We start from the raw sequence: 26,590 nt of genomic DNA, 5'->3' as shown, positions 1-26,590 counted from the left end.
AAAGTTAAGTTAGGTAAGAGTTCTGGCTGAGGCATCCATTCAGGTAGTGAGGGGAGGACAGTAGGAAAGTACATGTGTTTCATCCTGGAGGGTGTACTTCATAACATAAGAGATAAATGTACACATCTCCCTGTGGCCAAACAGGGACATGCAACCATGTGAACACAAGCTCACTGGACAAAACATTAGTCACCCATTATAAGAGCACATTGGTTGCATTTGGTTCACTGTATGTGGTGTAGAACTGGTACCAGCAGTAATGTGACCCTCACTGTTGACGTAAGTCATGGCAGTGAAATGATGTGTATGTGTCAGTCAGTTATGTGAAATCAATACTGAGATGGACAAAAGTGGGGACATGACAGAGTGGCAGAAACAAACATGCCCACGTCCACACTGGGGCTGAAGTTTTCTGATTTGTTACTGTATCATCACAGTCATGTAAAACTGCATAGTAACAGCGATCATAAAATACCCTAACCGTTTTCAAACCTGACAGGAATTGCTGCTGTCAGTGTATGCAGGTTGTAATGTTCTGTTACAAATGAACCATGGAACTTGCCATTGGTGGGATGGCTTGCTTGCCTCAGTGATACAGATATCTGTATTGTAGGTGCAACCACAGCAGAGGGGTATATGTTGACAGATTGCACAAGTGTGTGGTTCCTGAAGAGGGGCAGCAGCCTTTTCAGTAGTTGCAGCAGGGGCAACAGTCTGGATGACTGACTGATCTGGCCTTTTAACACAACCAAAATGGCCTTGCTACGCAAACAGCTGAAAGCAAGGGGAAACTATAGCAGCTATACTTTATGGTTGAATGATGATGGAATCCTCTAAGGTAAAATGTTCTGTAGGTCAAATAGTCCTCCATTTGGATCTCTTGGTGGAGATTATTTAGGAGGATTTTGTCATTGGGGGAAACAAAACTGGCATTCTACAGGTCAGAGTGTGGAATATAGATCCCTTAATTGAGCAGATAGATTAAAAAATTTAAAAAGGAAATAGATGGGTTGATGTTAGATGTAGTGGGAATTAGAGAACTTTGGTAGTAGAAGGAAGAGGACTTCTGATCAGGACAATACAGATTTATAAATACAAAATCAAAAAGGGGTTATACGGAAGTAGGTTTGATAAATATTTAGAAAATAGGAATGTGTGTAAGCTACTATTATCAGCATAGTGAAAACATTATTGTAGCCAATATAGACATGAAGCGCACACCCACCACAGTAGTACAAGTTTGTATGCCAATTAGCTGCACGGATGATGAAGAGATTGACAAACTGTGTAATGAGATAAAAGAAATTATTCAGACAGTTAAGGGATATATGAATTTAATTTTGATGGAGGACTGGAATTTGATAGTAAGAAAAGGAAGAGAATTGGAAAATAGTAGATCAATGTTGACTGGGTGAAAAGAATGAAATACGAAGCTGCCTGGTAGAATTTTGCACAGAACATAATTTAATCATCGCTAACATTTGGATTAAGAATCATGAAATAAGACTGTATAAATGGAAGAGACCTGGAGATACCAGAAGGCTTCAGACTGATTGTATAATGGTAAGACAGAGTTTTCAGAACTAGCTTTTAAATTGTAAGGATTTCCAGTGGCAGATGTGGACTCTGACCGTGTTTTATTGGTTATGAGCTGAAAATTAAATCTGAAGAAACTGCAAAATGTACGAAATTAAGGAGGTTGGACTTGTTGAAGCTGAGGAAACCAGAGATTGTTGAGAGTTTTGGGGGCAGAATTAGACTACAACTGACCAGAACATTGGAAATTAACACATTAGAAGATGAACTGGAAACTTTGAGAGATGAAATAGTGAAGGCAGCAGATGATCTAATAGGTAAAGAGATAAATCGTACTAGAAATCCTTGGGTATCAGAAGACATATTATATCTAATTGATGAAAGGAGTAAATGTAAAAAAATGAAGCAGATGAAATGGAATACAAACATTTAGAAATGAGATTGTCAGGAAGTGCAAAATGGCTAGGCAGGAATGGCTAGATGACTACTGCAAGGGTTTAGAAGCACGTATGACTCAGGGTAAGATAGATACTGCCTATAGGAAAATTAGAGAGGCCTCTGGGAAAAGAGAAGCATATGTATGAGTATCAAGAACTCAGATGAAAACCAGAACTAAACAAAGAAGGGAAAGCTGAAAGGTGGAAAGAGTATATACAGGATCTATAAAAGGCAAATGAACTTGAAGGCAATAGTGTAGAAAGAGAAGAGAATGTAAATGAAGTGAGATGGGAGATACAACACTGTGAAAAGAATTTGAGAGGACACTGAAAGATGTAAGACGAAACAAGGCCCTTGGAGTAGAAGACATTTCGTCAGAACTACTGATAGCCTTTGGAGGAGCCAGCCATGACAAAACTGTTTCACATGGTACACAAGATATATGAGACAGGTGAAATACCCTCTGACTTCAATAATAATGTAGTAATTCTAATTCCAAAGAAAGCAGGTGGTAAGAGATATGAATATTACTGAACTATCAGTTTAATAAGTCCCACTTGCAAAATACTAACACAAATTCTTCACAGAAGAATGGAAAAATTGCTAGAAGCCATTATCAGGGAAGAGCAGTTTGGATCCTGGAGAAACGAAGGAACATGTGAGGCAGTACTGACCCTATGACTTCTCTTAGAAGAGATGTTAGGGAAAGGCAAACTTTTGTTAATAGCATTTGTAGACTTGGAAAAATCTTTTGACAATGTTGACTGGAATACTTTTCATGAAATTCTGAAGGTAGCATGGGTAAAATACAGGGAGTGAAAGGCTACCTACAAATTGTACCAAAACTGGTGGCAGTTAAAAGAGTCAAGGGGTGTGAAAGGGAAGCAGTGGTTGAGAAGGAGTGAGACAGGGTTATAGCCCGCCCCAAATGTTATTCAATCTGTACATTGAGCACACAGTAAAGAAAACCAAAGAAAAATTAGGAGTAGGATTTAAAGTCAAGGCAAAAGAAATAAAAGCTTTGAGGTTTGTCAGTGACATGTAATTCTGTCAGAGACAACAAAGGACGTGGAAGAGAAGTTGAATAGGACTGACAGCTTCTTCAAAGGAGGATAGAAGATGAATATCAACAAAAGAAAAATAAAAACAATGGAATGTAGTAGAATTAAATCAGGTGATGCAGAGGGAATTATATTAGAAAACAAGACACTTAAAGCAGCAGAAGAATTTTACTATTTGGAGGGCAAAATAAATTATGATGGAAGAAGTAGAGAGGATCTACAAGATAGATGGGTAGTGGCAAGAAGAGCATTTCCAAATAAGCTAAATTCGTTAACACAAAATATAGATTTAAGTGTTATGAACTCTTTTCTGGGGATATTTGTATGGAGTGTAGCCATGTATGGAAGTGAAACATGGACGATAAACAGTTTAGATAAAAAGAAAATAGAAGCTTTTGAAATGTGGTGCTACAGAAAAATACTGAAGGTTAGATGGGTAGATTGTGTAACTAACAAAGAGGTGCTGAATAGAACTGGGAGGAAAAGAAGTTTGTAACTTGACTAAAAGAAGGGATCGGTTGATAGGACACATTCTGAGACATCAATGGATCACCAATTTACTATTGGAGGGAAGTGTGTGTGGGGGAAAGGGTGGGGGGATCTTAGAGGGAGACAAAGAGATGAATACAGTAAGCAGATTCAGAAGGATGTAGGTTGCAGTAGTTATTCAGAGATGAAGAGTCTTGCACAGCATAGAGTAGAATTGAGAGTTGCATCGAACTAGTCTTCAGAATGAGAACCGCAACAACAAGATTTTTAATTTAGAAATAAAATACATTCTAATTCCATGCATACATAAGTTTAATACATGTTTTTGAAGTCAAAAGTGAACCTTCAGTGTGTTTTATCAGTTGCTTACAGAATACAAAATCCACAATTTTAGAGTTTCATAAATTTACCAAGGTAACTACTTCATTACAATACCTGATGCTAATTAATAAAACACTGATCATAAACTATTGAGACTTTGGTATTTATGATACATGATCAGTTACTGAATTATGAGAGTGTATTGACTGGTAAACAAATGGAATCTCTGCCTGGTACATTAGAAGTTTCATCTCAGCCACTTTCTGACTGAACACTGTGAAGGGAACTGCATGCAATGGTCAGTTGGAGTCAGGTATCTGGCAAAAGGTCCCTGCTCACAGTGAGACACAAAGCAACACACAGAAACTGGGCCACAACTGGCTGGAAGCACATTGAACAGTCTGATAAGTCACATTTTTGCCTCAGTTCAAATTATGTGGGACAGTGGGGGAGAGACAAATCAGTAAGTTGACATATTTGCATATTTTCATTCAGTAATACCACGTGGAAAAATGTTCTGGGGTAACTCATCTTTAAGAAAGAAAGTCTTCATTGCAGAAAAAAATGCTGTAAGAATAATATGTGGTGCTCACCCATGTTCACCTTGTAGACATCTTTTGGAGTTGAGGACTGTGAGTACTGCTTCACATTATATTTATTCCCTCATGAAGTTTGTTGTGAATAATCCACGTAGTTCAAAAGGAACAATAATGTACATAATTACAATACCAGAACAAAAAAGTCATCCATTACTCCACAAAAAGTGGTCCAAAATGTTTTGACAAAAATTTTTGATCAGTTACCCAGTGTATAATATGTCTAACAGACAGCAAAGTAAAATTTGAAAACCAACTGGGAAAGTTTCTCCTTGACAACTTTTATCCTCTAGAAGAATTTCTGTTCTGTAATGTGTAGAATGTGGTGGGTAGCAGTCACTAATACACAATGTTCAGAATGTAACTGTATGCACAAATTAATTTGCAGTGTGAATGTAAAATGACTTATTCCACGTCATTGCAGTCTATCTAACTAACTAACTAAGTAACATCAAGCGTACTGAGAGCTCAGTGAAGCATGTAGCCTGCAGTGTGTGGAGCTTGTTGATCAGGCCAGAGGTGGGAGTGCGTTTTACCATGAATCAGGGTCAATCATTCAAGTTAGTGTGAATATGTACCAGAATGTCTACTTTAACATGTTTGGCGACCAAATTATGCCCTTTCACTTACAACAGAGTTGTAATGAACAGATGGAATAGGATTTCTCCAAGTTCATATAACAAAAAATTTCCAACTTCAGTAATAAAATTAAACATAAGATTCATGTATGATCCTGCATGAATCTTTGATTTATCTGCACCATCCCTCATAAACGATCATTTTTGCACTTTAACGTTAAACATATTTCAGGTGGAACTGAAAGACGCTGTTGACACCCTGGAGTATCACGTCAATGAAGGTGGTAGCAATTTTAGTGCTGGACAAAGGCAACTGATTTGTCTTGCACGAGCTATCCTCAGAAACAACAAAGTTCTAGTACTTGATGAAGCTACTGCAAATGTTGACCCACAGTATGTATAACTGCTATATTTGCATGCTAATTTGATAAGAACAATCCGTATTGATACGAGTGATCCTCTTGCCCTGTCATACTGTCTTGCCTTGGTCCAAGTCCTGACAGATGTCCTTACTTTATCCTTTTAACTCTCTGTGCCCCGCAACCTCTCTCTCTCCTTTTATGGATGCAGAAACTTCAGGTTCTGTAAGCTAGTGAATTTATTGTCTTTTGCTGACATCCATTGGTTGGCAGTTAGCCATGGCAGTCACACTCAAGTGCTCAGACATAGACAACAGCAGTGGTGGAGTGGTATGAATTGTTTTGGATACATTACAGTGCTTCCCATAGTTTCCAGATAGAGTCTGTTTAATACTGTTGTTCTAAATATCATGCTTTTTTTTAGTTTTCATTCATTTCCTGTCTTCCGTGGCTTAAAATCTACATTCAGTGAATATCATTGGCCTGTTTACAAGCTAGTGTTAACATCTGTCCACCATCTGCTTATTATGTGTTATTTTGAATTCATTAAAGTGCTTTACATGATCCTGACAGAGTTGGTTAAAGATTGTTGTTAGAAAACATTGCGCTTTTCAGTTTTCATTCACTTTGTGTCTTCTACCACCTACATTCAATGAACTTCTGTCATGTTTTTTTACACCTGCTTGATGCCTGGAAGTTAGCTGCATGACTTAAAACAAAAGATAATTTTTCACTTTTATTAGTTTATTACAGTTTACGTATGATATAGGGCTTTTTGTTTACTGGCAAATGTGAATATTGTTGTATGTTAATTGACTTGGGAGAAACATGTCAGGATTGTGGTTGCTGTTTCCCTGGGGAGAATGCAGCAGGAAAGCCAAAAAAGTGTCAGATGAGGCTCTTTCATGGACTTGTAGATTACGTAGCTGAGACAAGAAAATCATGGAACAGAGAAGAAAGATTTATGCTCTTCAGGCAGAATTAGAAATTACATATTTCGAATTAGATAGATTGAAGGGGGAAAGAGACAATGGAAACTGGGAGAAGTTGATAAGTAATAGGCAAAAGGAGAAAACCTCAGAAATCACATTTGAAATACAAGTTAGCTATCACTTTGACTTGTTACCTGAAGTCAGAGAAGAGCCTCAACCAGTTTTTAAACTAAGTAGAGTGCACCAGATTCATAAGAATGACTTTAAGGCTATGTCAGTAGAAAAGTCATATAGAAAGAAACTAGTCTTGCTGCTAGGGAGCAGTCGTGAGAGAGGTGTAGGTCAGTTAGTACAGGAAAAACAAGGTCACAAGCATCATGAAACCTAGTGCCAAGCTAATCCAAATGACAGAGAGCATAGCGACCTTGTGCAGAGATCGTGATGGAGAGGATAAGGTACTTATAGTAAGAAGAGCAAGAAACAGCCTGGCTAGCAACTTAGAATATAGCATAAAGGTGACCCCGAGGAAATAAGAGCAACAATATCACCCACTCGTGTGTGGTTTGTGGAGGTTTTGCAGTGACTTGACCTGCCGTGGGTTAACATGGCTGTTAGGCACGTTAATGAAGGGCTGCACAAATTAGAGAAACAAAAGTCTCATATCTATGTCATGCCAGTTGCTGCAATCGGGAGATGGAGACACACAAATCATGGCTTGTGCCTCTATATGGGGAAGGAGAGATTAGCTGTGCATCTTACAGTAAGTTTAAGGGGAGCTACAAGCACACAAGAGAAAATCCCTGTGATTATTGGAGTCAAAGGAACATATTTTTAGTTTAGAATCAAATTAAAGATAGCCAATATTGAAAGAAATTAGAACAGAACAGCACCCTAATAATAATAATAATAATAATAATTTGTTTCATCAGAACACTAGAGGATTAAAAGATAAGGCATCTTATATGCCAGATGATGTGAAAAATTCTGGAGTGATAGATGTTCTGTGCCTCTCTGAACACCATAAAACGATATAACCACAGGAAAGGAGAAGTTAAATATCAGGGATTACAGACCTGCATCATTTTTGTGTACAGTTAATATGGAAAAATGAGGAGTGGCAATTTATGTAAAAGTTGGACACAAAGTCAAAAATACTGAAACAAATAGTTTTTGTGTTAATCAGAATCTAGAAGCATGTGCTTGCAAGCTGTTACTGCAGAATACTTCTCTGATGATTGTAACAGTCTACAGATTCCCTACAAGAAACTTTCAGGTATTTATGAAAAATGTATGAGATACGTTATTGAGCTATCTGTCAGACAAGTAGAAGAAGTTAATAGTTTGTTGATATTTCAAGGTAGATTTCTTAAAAGATACAGACAGGAAAAATTATTGGCTGTTTCAATTTAATTTCAGTAGTCAGTTTTCCATGTCATGTACAGCAAGATAGTAAGATACTGATTGACAGCATTTTTGTAGATAGTGCCCAGGCTGAAACAATTAATGAGTACCCAATTGCTAATGAACTACTTACCATGATTCTCACTTCATGGAAATAAACAATATGGCACCTCACTACCTTGCGGTATGTTCATACAAAGAGAACAGGATATAATGTTTCAAAGGTAAGTTAAAAGGGGTGGTGTGGGATAAGGTATATTCCGTATCCTGCTATTGGTGCATGTGAGTATGAGTGCAGTGACGCTGCACATGTGTGTTTAACTCAACCACCAACTGTATCAACACAAGCCAGCCACTAGAGGCCACCTGTAGGAAATATGCCCATGGCACAGTCTCTGCTGTGCCATCTATTGGTGAATCATGCCTGTATACGAGCAGCGTTGACTCACCCTCATTATGTTCTTTTAGTCTGTACCAGTCACATCAATTGTTCTGCGTATCATTTATGTTGTACCTTCTTTATGATTCTTTTGTATATTTATATGTGGAATCACATCTGGCTTTTTCCATTATTGTTCAGAGGATAATGAATAAATCTATATTTGTGTTACTTGGGTCGGTCTCATATATTACTTGGTTACTACATGACTAGCGATGAGTTTGGAACAGTTTCTGTGTGTACAGTCTGTAAGTGTGGTTTCATCAAGTTTAGTCATTATGGACGGCCCTGCCAGCCCTGATTGAACCTTACTTTGGTAGTGACAAGTTTGCTGGCTACCGAGAGATGGAGTACTGTTCCACTGGTCTATCCACCCACTTTGATGATTCAGCTGAGGATCGGGCAGCTTATGAAAAAAGACTCAGGCAGCAATTTTTGGTGTGATAGATTCAAATTTGTGCAAAGCCTTATTCCTCTTGTGGATTACATTTACGGTGTATCATTAACTGTGTCAGATTTCCACTTTACAAGAACTGACAGCTCTTATTTTTGATTACATGTGGAGTTTACTGACCAGCCACCATCGTAAATGAAAACGTGTCACAGTGGCGCAAGTTGAGTTCCACAAATGCTGCAAGAAGCCAAACCAGTCCTGCAGGGCCCGGGCAGATGAACTTCATGGCCTTAACTGTGTCAATTCATTACCGATGCCCATAAAGACTCTTATGCAGACTCTATGGTGCGTGACACAATTATCTGTTAAGCTCCGTTCAAGAAGTGTGCCGAAAGGTTTTACTCTGTGAAAACACCCAGTTGGCGGAGTCTTGCAACTAGTACAATCTTTTGAAGTTTCTTGAACAGCTGGTGACCAAATTAAAGTGTGGGGCAATGTGGCAGTAGTGCCACAAGCTGTGCCCACTAGGACAACAAATAGCTTGCACAACAAAGTGGCAGTTGCAGCAGCAAACTCACGGGCTCAGCATTGAGCAGACCAAGGCTGGCTCGAGCAGCTATGACCACCACAACACCAGCATTCTCTCATCCCATCTTGTCCTTCCTGTTTTGCCCAGCATGTAGGTACAGCACGATCTAAGAATTGTGCTATTTGTATGGTTGCCAGAAGAAAGGCCACATTGCCTCCATGTGTCATTTGCCGAAAGTTGCTCAGGATATGGACATGGACGTAAACTGTGTGACTCCAATGCTTCTGACTTCTCCCAAGTTGTTTATCGAATTAAGCCTTTTTCACCAACTGCTTCCATTACAACACATGTGCTGCAGTGACATTACTGAATTCTCAAACCTATGTGAGTTTATGCTGGCCATGACTGACACTGATCTTGTGGAAGCTGGTCAGATATAACAAACAGAACCTTGTGCCATTGGGAAAATTACAGCATATGCCTCTTGCAAATCAGTGGTTCATTCCATTACAGTTTTGGTGGTTGCTTATCACAGTGTTGAAAACTTGTTCGGAATCCACACATTTCAGGTATTTGAATTTCCTATCACTGATGCAGTTCATCTTGTGTCCAGTCAAGTACCATATTCTCAATTGGAAACACTGCCTGAGGAGTTTTCAGACTTCTTTTCAGAAGGTATAGGATGTGCTACGACTTTTCCTCCTCATATTTCTTTGAAATCCATGGCTCGGGAGTGCTGCAACCTGTTATGGCTGGTGAATGGTCATCTCCACTGGTTGTAATTTGGAAGCCATTGGAGAATTTTCACCTCTGTGGTGAATTCAACACTCTGTCTATGCGCAGTCAATTGTGGATACATATCCTGTCATATGCCAGGAGGAACTGTTGTCAAAAATATCGGGTGGCTGGTATTTTTCTAAAACTGATTTGTCTGAAGCATATCTTCAGGTTCCTGTGGATGAAGAGTCTCAGCAAGTTCTGGTTTTGAATACTCTTTTTGATCTCTACCAACATTTGCACCTTCCTTTTGGTGTGGCTAGCACCCCTGCTATTTTCCAACAATTTTTAGAACAATTGACTATTCCTGTTCTGGATTGCATTAATTATCTGGATGATATTGTTGTCACGGGCTCCTCCTCAGCCCTTCACTTAAAAAATTTGCGCACTTTGTTTTCTGTCTTACAGTCTGCAGACTTACAGTGTAACCTCATGAAATCTCAGTTTTTTCAACCTGCTATTGTTTAGTTGGTGTTCAAGGACCCATGGGACGGGCTTCATCGTATGCCAGGCCACATCTCCATTGGGGAGTTTCATGCACTAACCTTTTAGCTAGGAGACATGTTTTTTGCCAGTGATTGATGGCAGAATTGTCTATTTTGTTGCAGCTTGTAAGCAATGTGCCTGATATCAGGCAGTTTCCAGGACAACTCTGTCCCCCTGGCCCACTCCACACCAGCCATGGGAACACACTCATGTAGACCCTGTGGGTCCCTTCTTGAATTCCTATTGGCTCTTGTTGTGGATGAATTTTTCCAGTTTCCTTACATTCTCCAGTACGCACCAAGGTTGGCTGAGGCTAAATTCATAAGTTTCTGAGGGTTTTTTATGTTGAGGCTTTACCTTGTATCTTGGTCTCCGACTATCGGCCCTACTTGGTTTCTCACACCTTTCATATGTTTTGCTCCCATGACTGCATTCATCATGTTATGGTTCTATCATTCCACCCTCAATCAAATGGCAAGTCGGAACAACTAGTATGTAAGTTCAAGTCCCTAATGAAAAAGATTTCTGTGTATTCTTCACTGAATAATGTCTTTTTCTGTTTTCTGAGCACCTATCACTTCACGTCTATGGGGGAGCAGAGCCTGGCTCGATGGTTGGTAGCCAAGCAAACTCTTCCATCTACTGTGGCCTACACTACAACTGCCATATCGTCTGGCCACTTCAGGCTGGGATCGCTGGTTTGAGCATGGAGGTTTGGTCACCAGCCCAAGTGGATACTGGCCACTATTGTCCACTGCCATGCATGTATACTTAAATCAACTGCCAACTTAATCTGCGTGGGCCAGCCACTAGAGGCCACCCACAGGAAGTGTGCATACAACACTGTGACTTACACCTATATACACATGGAGCAGCAGTGACTCAAATTCACTTTGTTCTTTTAGTTTGTACCGCTCACATCAGTTGTTCTGTGTATTGCTGATGTTGCACCTTCTATGTGATTCTTTTCTATTTTCAGAGGTTCGTGAATAAAGTCATATTTGTATTACATTTATTGGGTTTCATGTATTATTAGGTTACAACAGTATGTATAGAAAGAGATGTTAATGTCAAATTCAGTTTATTCCCTACCAAATTTGAAAGTTGCTTTCCAAATAAATTATCCAGAAGATCCACTAAAAAAAAGGGTCAGTGTGGATAACTAAGGGAATTAAAATCTCATGGAAGAGGAAGAGAGAAATTTATATACAGGCAGATAAGTCAAGATCCAGCATTACTAGCACACTACAAAAAATACTGTTGCATTTTAAGCAAAGCCATTAAAATGTCCAAAAGGTATGCAAGTCCTGACAGAAATAAAAAGATTAAAAATGTGTGGGATATTGTCAAATGGATGACAGGTCAGCCAGTCAGTGTAAAAGGTATAACAATTAAACTAAATAACAATATTGTGACTGATAATTCACGTGTTGCAAGTACTTTTAACAGCCACTTTCTAAATGTAGCAGCATCGCTGTGTGATTTTAAGAAGCAGGAGGTTATATTAAAAGGTCATTCCACAAAACTTTAAACAACTAATAGTACCAAGCAGCTAGCAGTAACACCAATATCTTTCACACACAGCTGGTTTGAATCATACTTGACAAACAGAATTCAATGGTTGTGCTGAATAATTCAAACAATGTCATAAAGGTAAAAAATTTTAATGACTGGGGAGACAACACAAAGAGAGTATCATAGGGTTCAATGTTGGGTCCACTCCTACTCCTTATATATGTCGATAACCTTCCACTTAACATTGAACAAGCAGAATTGGTACCTGACTACAAAGTCTTTCGCGATGGAGTCCTTGCATAAAAAGTTCTTGGTTTACTTGCCGCATCAAATTTGGATAAAATCCCGAGCTTTCGATGACTACCTCTGTCATCTTCATTAGGGGTAAAACTGACTGTCGTGGACTGATGAGGCTTCCTCTTTTATAAGCAGTGGATGGCTTCTCATTGGCTGGATGACATCATGGTGAAAACGGTGCGTACAGAGGTGGCGGCCTCTATGTTCATAGATTTTGTTTGCGCGCTCTATCCAGCCTTGCTTGCAGTGCTATCCGTCACATCAGGTGGAGAACTGCGAGGAATGTAAGGAGTCTGTCTCTGTGCTCTTTCTTTATCAACTGCACACTTCCATGTATTGCAGAGTGCATATCCAGAGTCTCTGTTGAAATTATTTTCACATAGTCTAATTTCAACTGCTTCCCTGATGACAGAGTCCCAATAGTTTGAAGCGTGAGCAAGTATTCTTGTTTCATCAAATAAAATCTTATGTTTATTTAATAAACTGTGCTCAGCCACCGCTGATTTTTCTAGATACCTGTATTTCAGGTGATGCCAATGTTCCACACAGTGATCGGCAACAGTTCTTACAGACTGGCCCACGTAATTTTTGCCACACTCACAAGGAATGCTGTAAATTCCCGGTACTCTCAGGCCGAGATTATCTTTCACGGGTCGCAACATTTGCTTAATCTTCCTGGGTGGCCAGAAGACTGGTCTGATTCCTTGCCGGCTCAGGACTCTACCGATCTTGCTGGTCGTTGCACCGCAGAATGGTAGCCGTGCGATGTGTTGGCCCTCTTGATCTGTTCAACAGCCTCCTACCTAGGTTTCTTCACCAGAGTAGATCGGATATCACAATCAGAATATCCATTTTTTCTGAATACCGTCATCAGATGGTTAATCTCGGAGCCGAGATGATCCTTGTCCGAAATAGTCCTTGCTCTGTGTACCAAGGTATTCAGCATAGCTCACTTCTGAGCTGGGTGGTGAAAACTATGTGCATTTAGATATAAATCTGTATGCGTCAGTTTTCTGTACACAGAATGTCCGAGACGTCCATCTGATTTTCGCTCCACCAGCACATCTAAGAAGGATAACTTCCCATCCTTCTCCACCTTCACTGTAAATCTTATGTTCTGGTGTATACCATTCAAATGATCAACAAACTGCTGCAATGCCTCATTGCCATGTAACCAGATTAAAAATGTATCATCAACATACCTGAAGAAGCAGGATGGACGTAAGGCAGCACCGTTCAATGCTCGTTCTTTGAAATCCTCCATGAAAAAGTTAGCTATGGCTGGTGACAGTGACGAACCCATGGCTGTTCCATCAGTCATTTCATAATATTTTCCAGCATACAAAAAATAGGTGGTCGGCAAATGTGTGTCGAAATAACTTCAGTATTTCAGAAGAGAAATGAGCAGCCAACAGTTTTAATGTATCTTCCACCGGTACCTTTGTAAACAAAGAGACCACATTTAGACTGATCATGATGTCAGTCGGACCTATCCTCATCTTATTTATGATGTCAACAATCATTTTTGTGTTATTAATATGATGGCTACAGTGGCCAACTATAGGTGCTAATAATTTGGTTAAGTATTTTGCCAACTGAAATGTAGGAGACCTAATAGCACTAACAATAGGTCTCAACGGGACCCCATCCTTACGGACCTTGGGTAGACCGTATAACTGGGTTGGCGTTCGTGCTCTTGGTTGCAGGTTCTTGACTAGTTCTTCTGGGAGGCCAGAGCTCTTCAGTAGCTCCCTTGTCTTCCTGCTAAGTGCTGCTGTGGGATCCCGTTTAAGAATCTGGTACGTGGCATCTTCCAATAATAGGGCCACTTTCTTACGCTAATCGGTAGCATTGAGGATAACTGTGGCATTCCCGTTGTCAGCTGGTAGCACAACTAACTCTTCATCCTTCCGCAACGATTTCAATGCCTGTTTCTTCACTCTGCTTACATTGGACTTAGGAGGCTTGGCTGTGGCTAAAATCCAACCAGTGGCAAGCCTTATCGCATCTGCTGCCTCTTCAGGAAGGTGCCAAACCGCTTGTTCTACTACACTGATAATCTTGGTCACTGGAAGCTTTTGTGGAGCTGGAGAGAAGTTCAGTCCCTTACTGAGAACTGAGATGGTGGCATCATCAATTTCCTTGTCAGAGAAGTTGATAACAGTGCGATGTGCATCGCTGAACACAGAAATTCATTTTTCACGGTTAAGGCGTGTTGTTGTTTTGCTTAATCTTGCTTAAATTATCTCGCTGATGTGCAGCCAAGGTCATGTCTACTCATTCGCAGTTCCAAGGTGACAAAATTGCAGACAGAAACAGATGGAAACTATATAAGGAGCGAGCATTGGCATCTAGGTCATACCTCGTATGATGTATCCTCTCCCTGACGATCGAATGACTTGTCTTCCGCCTTAACCGTGGAAAAGGAATTTCTGTGTTCCCTGGATCTAGTCTGTAAACAGAGTTCCCACGCTGTATCCCCACACACTCCCAATCCTCCCACCATCTGCAGGAACCAGCTGCAAAGGAGCGATCTCTGTGCCACTCCCTATCCCAGCCTCTTACCACAGGGGACCATATCCCTGTTGAAGGCCCAGGTGCAAGACTTGCCCAACCCCCTCCCCTCCCAGCTCCTCCTATTCAAGTCCTGGCAAAGGTTTATCCTACCCCAACAGAGGCTGAGCCACATGTGAAAACCAGTTCTGGTGCAATCATTGCACAGCTTTTTATACTGGTATGACCACCAACCAGCTGTTCACCAGGATGAATTTTGGCCACCAGCAAAGTGGAGTACCCAATGGCACAACATGAAGCTGAACATAACATGCCTGATTTGAATAGCTGCCGTGACAGCCCAGGCCATCTGGATTCTCCCGTCCGCCATCAGTGTTTGTGAACTATGTAGATGAGAGTTTTCCTTAAAACATATTCTCCGCTGCCGAAATAATCCCAGCCTCAACCATTGCTAATCTACTGTCCCCAAATCTTCTCCCAACAGTTTTCATTCCCTTTGTTGTATCAGCTCCTCCTAGTTCACATCCCCCACCCTCATCGTGTGCTGCCCTCTGCCAAGACACCTGCTGGTCCTTTCCCCTTCTCTGCTCCTCTCCTTTCCACTCTCCTTCCACCCCATAGCCACCCCACCCCTACAGTCTCCTGAGGCTTTTCCCAGCAACCTCACCCTGACACCTTCTAGTCACTGCTCACTTACCCTGCCATCCCTCTCTCTACCCCAACCCACTCTGGACTGCTGCTTTCAATCAACAAGATAGTTGCACTGTGATCAGAGCGGCCAGAGATGGCGGTCGTGTGTGGGTGAGGTGTGCTTGCTTGTGTGAATGTGTGCGTTTTTTCTTTCTTTTCTGAAGAAGGCTTTAGCCAAAAGCTCAGTGTGTAACAGTCTTTTCGTTGTGCCTGTCTACAACTCAACATGCCATCTTTACGATGTGCTGATCTAGGGATTGCATTAATAAATAAAGTAGTTGGCTGGATAGTATACTTGAAATCAGTAGGCCTATGTTCCTACAAGAAATACATTTATTTAAAATTATTTGAGTGTTCATAGAATACAGATAAGCTCTTTATTAACAACAAAAATACATTGGCATTAATGTATGATATTGTTTTTATAATGTAGAGACAATGTATGTAATGTTTGTTTTTGTGAGAGTGTAGTTTTTAGCTACTAGCCTGTCCCCAAAAGTTATCCTTCATGTAGTGATACACAGGAAACAATGTGTGAACTAAGTAATGGTGTCTTAAAAATAAAAGAACAATATTTACATGTGATATTCAAATGTGCAGTCAATATCATAAAATTTTCTGCAGGCATCTGAAGACCCAGTCATATCTATTATTTTATTTGTGTTTTATATGAAATTTGCCAAATATGTCACTCATTTATAAACAGAAACTTCACTGGCTGATACACTACAACTGAGACTCTAGCAGGTTTCACATCCATAGCATCAATATCGTTTTGATCACAAGCTCTTAATGCAAAATTAAAGATACAATAAAATATATAATTTCATTCTTCATTTTTTTTTAGAACTGATAGTCTCATACAGAAGACGATACGTAAGAAGTTCAAAGACTGCACTGTACTTACAATTGCACACAGACTGAATACAATCATGGACTCAGATAAAGTTCTTGTCATGGACTCCGGGACCATGGTGGTGAGTAGTATCACAAGACCATTATGCTTACTCTGTCTTAGTGTTTTTACATATATTAATTGCACAACGGGAATAATAATTTTCATGAAAGAAGCACTTTGTTTTGTGTATTATATGAATTTGTCATTTGTAGTGTTAGCGAGTACTACATATCAACAGCTTTAAGTATTAAAATCATAAAAAGCGATTAAGAACAAGATGCAATCAGAGGAAAGCTATCACTACAGATTAAGATAATGTGCAAAGATTCTTCTGTGCTTCTCAGTTTGTAGCTGAACAAGAGGTTAAAAGCCAAGTCTTAGAAAGGCCAAAACAGTGTATAATCAGTCAGGGTGTATACGATCTGGGAGATTCGGGAAAAACCCGGGAATTTTTTTCATCCAAGAGAAAACTGGGAAAAACCCGGGAATCTTTAGAATTCTGGGAATTTTTCATTGTTTTAGTTTTCAGTTAAATTTTTATGATTTTGACTGGTCAGAACCAATACTCTGACAAAGGGTATGACTGTATCCCGCTTCTGCAGAATGATACTGCAACAACAAAACGTGAACAAGAGGGAAAAAAATGAAAATAAAACTTAAGTCACAAAGGAAATACGCCATATACAACAATAAAACAGTGACCATACAAGCGTTCGCCAACAACGAAGTGTGTCAACGGCTTTGGGAAGACTATGCAATGCTTCCTAACAAGAAATTGCCTCCGATGAGCGTGACGTGACAGCTGTTTACATTAGATTCATTTGAGCAGTTGCGGGTGGGCTCTTGTGCATGCGCAGTTGAGTCGCATATGAGTAGTACTTTCTCCCACTTCTGGCTACAGACGTGTAGCTGGGCACCACTATCTAATATTGCACCGGTTCGGAAATATCGGAGAACCGGGGCTGATCCACAGAGCAGTCTGAGTTGTAGTGGGGAGTCTCCATATGACCCGTGTTTACATTTAGAGATTTTGCTGTTCAGTGATTTTACTCTTCATTTATTGCTCTCATATTAAATGAAAACAAAGCGGATTTCTGTGGCAGGGATGTATCAAATGATTTAAAATACACTCGCATAATTACGGAAGTCTAAAATATGTTATTAGTTTCAGGTTTTATTTCCACCTTTCTGACAGTCAAGCATTAATCACCTTGCAGCACAATGAAGCTATTTTTATTGGTTTGCTAAAGAGATTTGGTCTTTATTAGTCTTTTGCGCTGAGGCAGTCAATTTATTTGAAACGAGGTGTTTAATTTCACACGGTTGGCTAGTTTGAACTGTTTGTTGCATTTCAAGTGCACGTTTTCCATCTTCTAGCTTGTATGGCATTATGCCATAATAAACAACCAAATATGAGATAATACAGTACTGGTAGTCCAAGAACATTTACATCCAAATCTGGACATACGAATGTACACTTTAAGCCGAGTTAAGCATTTTAGTATGGTTCACAAAATTCCAATGTTCTTGTAGTATCCTCTGATGCCTTGTTTCTTTTATGACATAATGTAAGATCTTTTAATGTTTTATGCATACGAACATGCAGGCTTCCTGCGTCATCGTAGAAGCGCAAGCGCAGTGGCGCCTGTTATCAGGTCCTCTCTTGCAACTGCTGAAGCGAACCAATTTCTAACAGGTCACATGAAAATATTGCGAATGGTGGTTTGAAAAGCGTTACTTTCAAAGTAAATTTCCTTTCATGCAAGATGAACTATGTGCAAGAATGTACGATGAATTTCTTAAATCACAGAGCATTTGACTCACATTTAAAAATCAACTCTTTGAGGATGACCATCTAGAAGAATTTCGAGCCCAAGAGATCAGACATTTACGTTGTTATTAAAAATTTTACTGGCACATTTGTGTGATGTATCTTAAAGTGTAAAACACGCAAAAAAGATCATTATATTTGGAAGCTTAGATTCTCCTGCAACTTATTAATCTTTGGGACCAATATTATATGTGAAAGCTTTGTTTTTCTTGTATTAATTTAAAACGTTAACTTTTCTTATTTGTGTTTTTGCGCTACTTAAGAGTGATATTGCTATTGGCTGACTACATCACGTGTCCAATGCTGTCATCAGCTGGCGAGACCACGTGACATGAGCTATGACTGGCTTACAAAACCGTGTCGCAATATCGATTTCTATGCTTCGGAAAGTAACATGCGGTGTTTGGTGGAATTCGAATTTATACCTTTGTAACACGAAAATATGCTGCACATCAAAGATCTTTCCAAAACGTGTTTTTCCCCCCTTAGTTTCGTTTTCTAAAGTGCCGGGAAATTCTACGTCGGTGTATAAAACCATAAACATTCAAAGAATTGATAAGTTTTTCCGTGTTAAGTGATGGTATGCTTTTACTCACTGTAAAGTGAATTTTCACCCAGAAAAAAGTATATTTTCACCCAGGAGAAAGTGTATTTTCAACTGGGAAATCCGGGAAAAATACGGGAATTTTTTTTTCCTTGTACATGTATACACCCTGTCAGTATACGGAAATAAAGACAGTGAAGATTGACAATAATATTATTGAACCAAGGAAGGAAGGTTAAGATTTAATGTTTTGTGGATGACGAGGTCTTATCAGATAGAGCACAAGCTCCAGTCATACATGAAGGGGATTGGAGATCAGCTTTAATCTTTTCAAAGGAACTATTCTGACATTTGTCTTAATTAATTTAGAAAAAAAACTTGGAACACTAAAATCTAGATGACTGTACAAGATTCTGCTCCTCCTGAATACAAGCATACTTTGCTAACCACTGCACCACCCGAATTTAAATTATTTTATTTCATCATCATAAGAATATTGCACTGTACAGCAATTACATTAACAATCAGGTCAAGAGGGAGAGGAATATAGAGGTAAACACAGGTCAGAGGTAAATTCCCAAAGTGTTGAACTGAAAAGTCTAGAACCAGTGTGTATTGTCAGATCTAATTGCTGTGGGACATGGGACTTAATGAACAAACCATCTAAAACTTGAGCATGGAAAAACATGCGCAGGGAAGAGCAAGGAGGAATGGAGGTCAGGGGCTGCAGTGTCAACTACTATGAATTGGTTTGTGTGGAACTAAAACCAAATGAAGTGGTGGAAGATGGTAAAATGGATGTATATGCAGGATTTCTGGTGATAAGAAATAACATATCTGATGACCTAGTGGAAGATGAGTAGATATTGTCAGGTAACTGGCTGCACATACTTGGGATGCATAAGGTGGGAGGCACAAAATGTGGAAAGGTCTGAACTTTTTTATTCAACAGTGAATGAAACATCCCTGATGAATATTCTTTCTGTTATTTGACAAATATAAATGTTTATTCTCTTTTGAGTCTTACATTAATTCATAATCCTGATCAGGTACTTCATCCGTAATTGATTACTTATTTGCAAGTTGTAAAGCTTAATAAAAGTTTCTTTATCTCCCAGAGTATGCATGTCAAGCACTGATACCTGAATGTCTTTGAAGGAGAAATTCACTGTCTCCAGTTGATAATTTTATTAAACAATATGATTAGTTTGTTGATTACGTTCTTATGCATGATAATTTGTGGCTGGCCTAGTCATTTTCATCAGGTGCTGCAAGGTACTGTCTTAGGTGTGTTCATTTCCTGGACTGCAATCAGGTTGTTGTTTTTTATACTCATAATGAAATCAACATTATTATTATTTTTATTTTGTTATCATTATTATTATTATTATTATTATTATTATTATTATTATTTAATGTGGCTCAGTGATCTTGTGAAAGTCTTTCTATGGGACACCACATTGGCAATTTGCCGACCAGGTAAAGGGGGCCTACAGTTTAACATGAAATCTTAACCACCTGTAGTTTCTGGCAACTCCTCAAACGGTTGAAAGGTAAATGCTTGGTTAAAATTAAGACTGAAAAATCTGTGGTTTGAGTGAGATTCAAATCCACGACCTCCCAGTTTGCAGGTGTGAACTTTGCCACTAGAGACTAGACTAACTGGACCAGCATTGCTATGAGGTCATGGTATACCTCTCTTTCACTAGATAAGAAGAAACTGGAGTGACATCCTGAATGCTCCTTAGCTGCTTTCACTGCAGTTTCAGGATATATCACTTTGCTATCCCTGCTGTCAATACCTAGAAAGTAGACTTTTCTATACAATCCACACTACAAAATAGTCCAAGCTGTTCATTATTACCTTCATATACCTTGGAATCAAAGGAGGATGATGCATTCGGTTGGGTATAAAAGAACATTGGAACCTCAGGAAATGAATACAGTGTTGTAACCGTTAAAGGGCCTAGGTACAGACCTATTGTGCTCTGAATCCTTTTATTTTGATCCTATGTAAGCTCTTCTTGTATGGAAATAACTATTTTGCAATGCTAAAAAGACTAAAACATAGCCTACTGTTATCCAAGTGGAGCTGTAGTCACTTTGCTCACTACTGAGGCATGTTTCCAAGTGTAGTTGCTTTGATACTATTTTTCACCAGCTTTATGGCTAAAAAGATCATCATGCAAATGTTTACGTACAAAATAAATACCTTTCTATACATTCAAATTATTTTAGTACATAAATGTAAGAATATTGCTTTGTACATGCTGGTAACAGCATTATTAATGCAAAATAAATAAAACAGCAAAATTAAATGTAATCCTGTTTCCTGTTGTGATATCACTCAAAGGAGGTGTAATGTGCTGTCATCAACAGTGGCTCTGCTGATTCTTTCAGGAATATGCACACCCTCATGAGCTTCTACAGAATCCAGAAGGGTATTTCTACAAAATGGTCCAGCAGACTGGAAAATCAATGGAATCACAGTTGAGGCAGGTGGCACAAGAGGCAAGTGTATACTTAATTTTAATTCAGTAGTATTTGGTACTAAAAATAATTATTTACACAACCTGCCCAGACAGCTGGGTGCATTTGCGTGACGGTTCTGTGATTCGAGGTGGAGCCCCAGCCCCAGATCAAATCTGCCCGTTGGTTTAACAGTGAGGTCCAGTGTGCTGGCCAGTTGTTGTTGTTGTTGTGGTCTTCAGTCCTGAGACTGGTTTGATGCAGCTCTCCATGCTACTCTATCCTGTGCAAGCTTCTTCATCTCCCAGTACTTACTGCAACCTACATCCTTCTGAAACTGCTTGGTGTATTCATCTCTTGGTCTCCCTCTATGATTTTTACCCTCCACGCTGCCCTCCAATGCTAAATTTGTGATCCCTTGATGCCTCAGAACATTTCCTATCAACCGATCCCTTCTTCTAGTCAAGTTTTGCCACAAACTTCTCCCCAATCCTATTCAATACCTCCTCATTAGTTATCTGATCTACCCATCTAATCTTCAGCATTCTTCTGTAGCACCACATTTCGAAAGCTTCTGTTCTCTTCTTGTCCAAACTATTTATCGTCCATGTCTCACTTCCATACATGGCTACATTCCATACAAATACTTTCAGAAATGACTTCCTGACACTTAAATCTATACTCGATGTTAATAAATTTCTCTTCTTCAGAAACGCTTTCCTTTCCATTGCCAGTCTACATTTTATATCCTCTCTACTTCGGCCATCATCAGTTAGTTTGCTCCCCAAATAGCAAAACTCCTTTACTACATTAAGTGTCATTTCCTAATCTAATTCCCTCAGCATCACCCGATTTAATTCGACTACATTCCATTATCCTCGTTTTGCTTTTGTTGATGTTCATCTTATACCCTCCTTTCAAGACACTATCCATTCCATTCAACTGCTCTTCCAAGTCCTTTGCTGTCTCTGACAGAATTACAATGTCATCGGCGAACCTCAAAGTTTTTATTTCTTCTCCATGGATTTTAATACCTACTCCGAATTTTTCTTTTGTTTCCTTTACTGCTTGCTCAATATACAGATTGAATAACATCGGGGAGAGGCTACAACCCTGTCTTACTCCTTTCCCAACCACTGCTTCCCTTTCATGCCCCTCGACTCTTATAACTGCCATCTGGTTTCTGTACAAACTGTAAATAGCCTTTCGCTCCCTGTATTTTACCCCTGCCACCTTCAGAATTTGAAAGAGAGTATTCCAGTTAACATTGTCAAAAGCTTTCTCTAAGTCTACAAATGCTAGAAACGTAGGTTTGCCTTTTCTTAATCTTTCTTCTAAGATAAGTCGTAAGGTCAGTATTGCCTCACGTGTTCCAACATTTCTACGGAATCCAAACTGATCTTCCCCGAGGTCGGCTTCTACCAGTTTTACCATTCGTCTGTAAAGAATTCGCGTTAGTATTTTGCAGCTGTGACTTATTAAACTGATAGTTCGGTAATTTTCACATCTGTCAACACCTGCTTTCTTTGGGATTGGAATTATTATATTCTTCTTGAAGTCTGAGGGTATTTCGCCTGTCTCATGCATCGTGCTCACCAGATGGTAGAGTTTTGTCATGACTGGCTCTCCCGAGGACATCAGTAGTTCAAATGGAATGTTGTCTACTCCCGGGGCCTTGTTTCGACTCAGGTCTTTCAGTGCTCTGTCAAACTCTTCACACAGTATCTTATCTCCCATTTCGTCTTCATCTACATCCTCTTCCATTTCCATAATATTGTCCTCAAGTACATCGCCCTTGTATAAACCCTCTATATACTCCTTCCACCTTTCTGCCTTCCCTTCTTTGCTTAGAACTGGGTTTCCATCTGAGCTCTTGATATTCATACAAGTGGTTCTCTTCTCTCCAAAGGTCTCTTTAATTTTCCTGTAGGCAGTATCTATCTTACCCCTAGTGAGAGAAGCCTCTACATCCTTACATTTGTCCTCTAGCCACCCCTGCTTAGCCATTTTGCACTTCCTGTCGATCTCATTTTTGAGACGTTTGTATTCCTTTTTGCCTGCTCCATTTACTGCAGTTTTATATTTTCTCCTTTCATCAATTAAATTCAATATTTCTTCTGTTACCCAAGGATTTCTATTAGCCCTCGTCTTTTTACCTACTTGATCCTCTGCTGCCTTCACTACTTCATCCCTCAGAGCTACCCATTCTTCTTCTATTGTATTTCTTTCCCCCATTCCTGTCAATTGTTCCCTTATGCTCTCCCTGAAACTCTCTACAACCTCTGGTTCTTTCAGTTTATCCAGGTCCCATCTCCTTAAATTCCCACCTTTTTGCAGTTTCTTCAGTTTCAATCTGCAATTCATAACCAATAGATTGTGGTCAGAATCCACATCTGCCCCAGGAAATGTCTTACAATTTAAAACCTGGTTCCTAAATCTCTGTCTTAGCATTATATAATCTATCTGATACCTTTTAGTATCTCCAGGATTCTTCCAGGTATACAACCTTCTTTTATGATTCTTGAACCAAGTGTTGGCTATGATTAAGTTATGCTCTGCGCAAAATTCTACAAGGCGGCTTCCTCTTTCATTCCTTCCCCCCAATCCATATTCACCTACTATGTTTCCTTCTCTCCCTTTTCCTACTGACGAATTCCAGTCACCCATGACTATTAAATTTTCGTCTCCCTTCACTACCTGAATAATTTCTTTTATCTCGTCATACATTTCATCTATTTCTTCATCATCTGCAGAGGTAGTTGGCATATAAACTTGTACTACTGTAGTAGGCATGGGCTTTGTGTCTATCTTGGCCACAATAATGTGTTTACTATGCTGTTTGTAGTAGCTAACCCGCACTCCTATTTTTTTATTCATTATTAAACCTACTCCTGCATTACCCCTATTTGATTTTGTATTTATAACCCTGTATTCACCTGACCAAAAGTCTTGTTCCTCCTGCCACCGAACTTCACTAATTCCCACTATATACAACTTTAACCTATCCATTTCCCTTTTTAAATTTTCTAACCTACCTGCCCGATTAAGGGATCTGACATTCCACGCTCTGATCCGCAGAACGCCAGTTTTCTTTCTCCTAATAATGACGTCCTCCTGAGTAGTCCCCGCCCGGAGATCCGAATGGGGGACTATTTTACCTCCGGAATATTTTACCCAAGAGGACGCCATCATCATTTAATCATACAGTAGAGCTGCATGTCCTCGGGAAAAATTACGGCTGTAGTTTCCCCTTGCTTTCAGCCGTTCGCAGTACCAGCACAGCAAGGCCGTTTTGGTTAATGTTACAAGGCCAGATCAGTCAATCATCCAGACTGTTGCCCCTGCAACTACTGAAAAGGCTGCTGCCCCTCGCTGGCCAGTCTGGTTGTGGTTTTTAGGCGAGGGGTGGCCACAGGAAGGCCATCTCTGGCCACTGTCTACCACTAACATTGCCAAATCCAATAATTAACACAGCAACCCTGTGAAGATACAGGATTGAGGCCAGGAAAAATAAGAGAAAAAAATAATCATTTACTCATATCTACTCTTTACTCAGATGTTTTGTGATCAAGTATTATACTTTAGGAAAACTGTAATTTTCTCTTCCACTGGACATCATTTCACTTCAAAATCTTCTATTTTTAATAACCTAAGACTAATAAATTTTAACAGAAGTGTAATCATTTTCTGTTGTAATAATAGTAAATCCTATCTTAACGTTTTTTATTATAGTAAATAATGCTGATGCAAATCAGTTCTAATAACAATAACTATTTATCTTCCTTGTGTGTGAATACACTACTGAATAAACAAAAAAAAAAAAAAAAAAAAAAATAAGCTCCTTAAAGGGAGCACTTCATTTTTATATGTAAAAACTTATATTTCTGATCTTCCCAAGAAAAATATAATTACTCCCCAACTCTCTGTACAAGACTTTATAACTATTCTTTGCAAGTGACTGAGATGTAGGCATAATTACAATTCAGTAAGCACACTAACTATTGAGCTTAGTTCTTTTTCTATATTTTCTCCCTCCCCCCCCCTGCTCCCCCCCCTCTCTCTCTCTCTCTCTCTCACACACACACACACACACACACACACAGGGCACAGCTGTATTTGTATGTACATGTATACACTAGAGGTAGACGAAGGACAGTTTAAGTACACTTTGGGCTACCCACCTTTCATTTGCAGGTAAGTGATTTGCTTATCTTCATCTGTGTGTGTTGTTTCCAACTGGGAATTTCAGTTCTTACTAAGCTGAATTTTTCTTATTATATCAAAACATTTGGTTAACATAACTGTAGTAACTCATGTGCACATAATTTATACACCAGTATACAATCCAACTGTATGTTCCTTCTAGCAAATAAAATTCATTGGTAAAATAATAAAATTCACTGGTAAAATACTGTACATGAAACATAATTATGAAAATTTCCTTTTTATTGCAGGCATATGATAACATTCACTCAAGCTCGGGTGCTTGAGAGGGAAAAATCTATTGCTGGTATCCAGCTTATTATTTATTAAATAAATCTGTAATTAAGATGTGTTGGAAGTTCCTGTATTAGTCACACAAATCTGAAAGACTTGTGTGATCTGGTTACCATTTCTGGACTTTTTGATGGCTGCAGTACTGACACTTCTTCACAGCAGTGGAAACACTAAAAACTGAAATGTGACCTGAATGAAATATCAACGGAAAAATTGATTTTACAAATACTGAATGGAGGAAAGCTTTAATGAATGCTTTTGTTATTTCACATGTTCAGTGATACTATGCCAACGATACATAGTGCTCTGCTATTTTCAAAAACTATTTTTATCGAGTAACAAAGTTGTATAACAATTTGTGTATAAATGTAAAAAATCACATAATCAATTAAATATGAATGTTTATTGATGGAAACTAACCATACATGAGGAAGATTCATTACAGATATTTAATTACAGATTACACTGTCATGATTTTTATTACTTACTGACAAAGGAAATATGACAACTCCTCTTTAAATGTGAGCTTAAATAATAAAATCTCATGTTTATGTGGTCTTATTTAGTATATAAAGCCAATAAGCAGAATCAGAAGTGTTGATTATTTCTGAACCTCGACAAACCAAAAAACTAATAACATCTTCTTCTGAAAATACTGTAGTTACAGTAAATATACAGAAACAGTGTTTATTTATGTAATATTCAGTTTTCCAGTGTCAGTAGGATAAGGCTCCTTCACATCCTTTACCCCGTTTTTTCGCGCACGCGGGTGTGTGTGTGTGATCACTCAACAGGCACATCAAGAATAATGAAAATGTTGATGAGTTTTCGGAAATTATCCTTCGGAGCCAACTAATCCAGAACTCAAACAGGCACACACAAATACATATGCACAGCTACAACGTCCCAATGCTGCAGAATGAACAGGTGCAGCCCACTAAGGCACAGGAATTCTAAAGCTCATGGATAGATTGGATTAATGCTTACATAAAATAAGGT

The 26,590-nt window shown here is 39.1% G+C and overlaps 1 protein-coding gene across 2 annotated transcripts in view; it reads left to right on the top strand.

Annotated features, from left to right (window-relative positions):
* Window positions 1-26,179, top strand: part of LOC126163186 (ATP-binding cassette sub-family C member 4-like) — a 275,451-nt gene extending 249,272 nt beyond the window's left edge. For both annotated transcript variants that reach the window (XM_049920137.1, XM_049920138.1), the window contains exons 22-25: window positions 5,252-5,412; window positions 16,200-16,329; window positions 21,026-21,136; window positions 25,549-26,179. In XM_049920137.1, the coding sequence (XP_049776094.1) occupies window positions 5,252-5,412; window positions 16,200-16,329; window positions 21,026-21,136; window positions 25,549-25,584 (438 nt within the window). In that variant the 3' untranslated portion in view covers window positions 25,585-26,179. The remainder of the gene's footprint in view (window positions 1-5,251; window positions 5,413-16,199; window positions 16,330-21,025; window positions 21,137-25,548) is intronic.
* Window positions 26,180-26,590: the final 411 nt, after the last annotated feature.

This window comes from Schistocerca cancellata, chromosome 2 (assembly GCF_023864275.1).
Source record: "Schistocerca cancellata isolate TAMUIC-IGC-003103 chromosome 2, iqSchCanc2.1, whole genome shotgun sequence".
Taxonomy (NCBI): Eukaryota; Metazoa; Arthropoda; class Insecta; order Orthoptera; family Acrididae; genus Schistocerca; species Schistocerca cancellata.
This window is presented reverse-complemented; position numbering and strand designations above follow the sequence as displayed.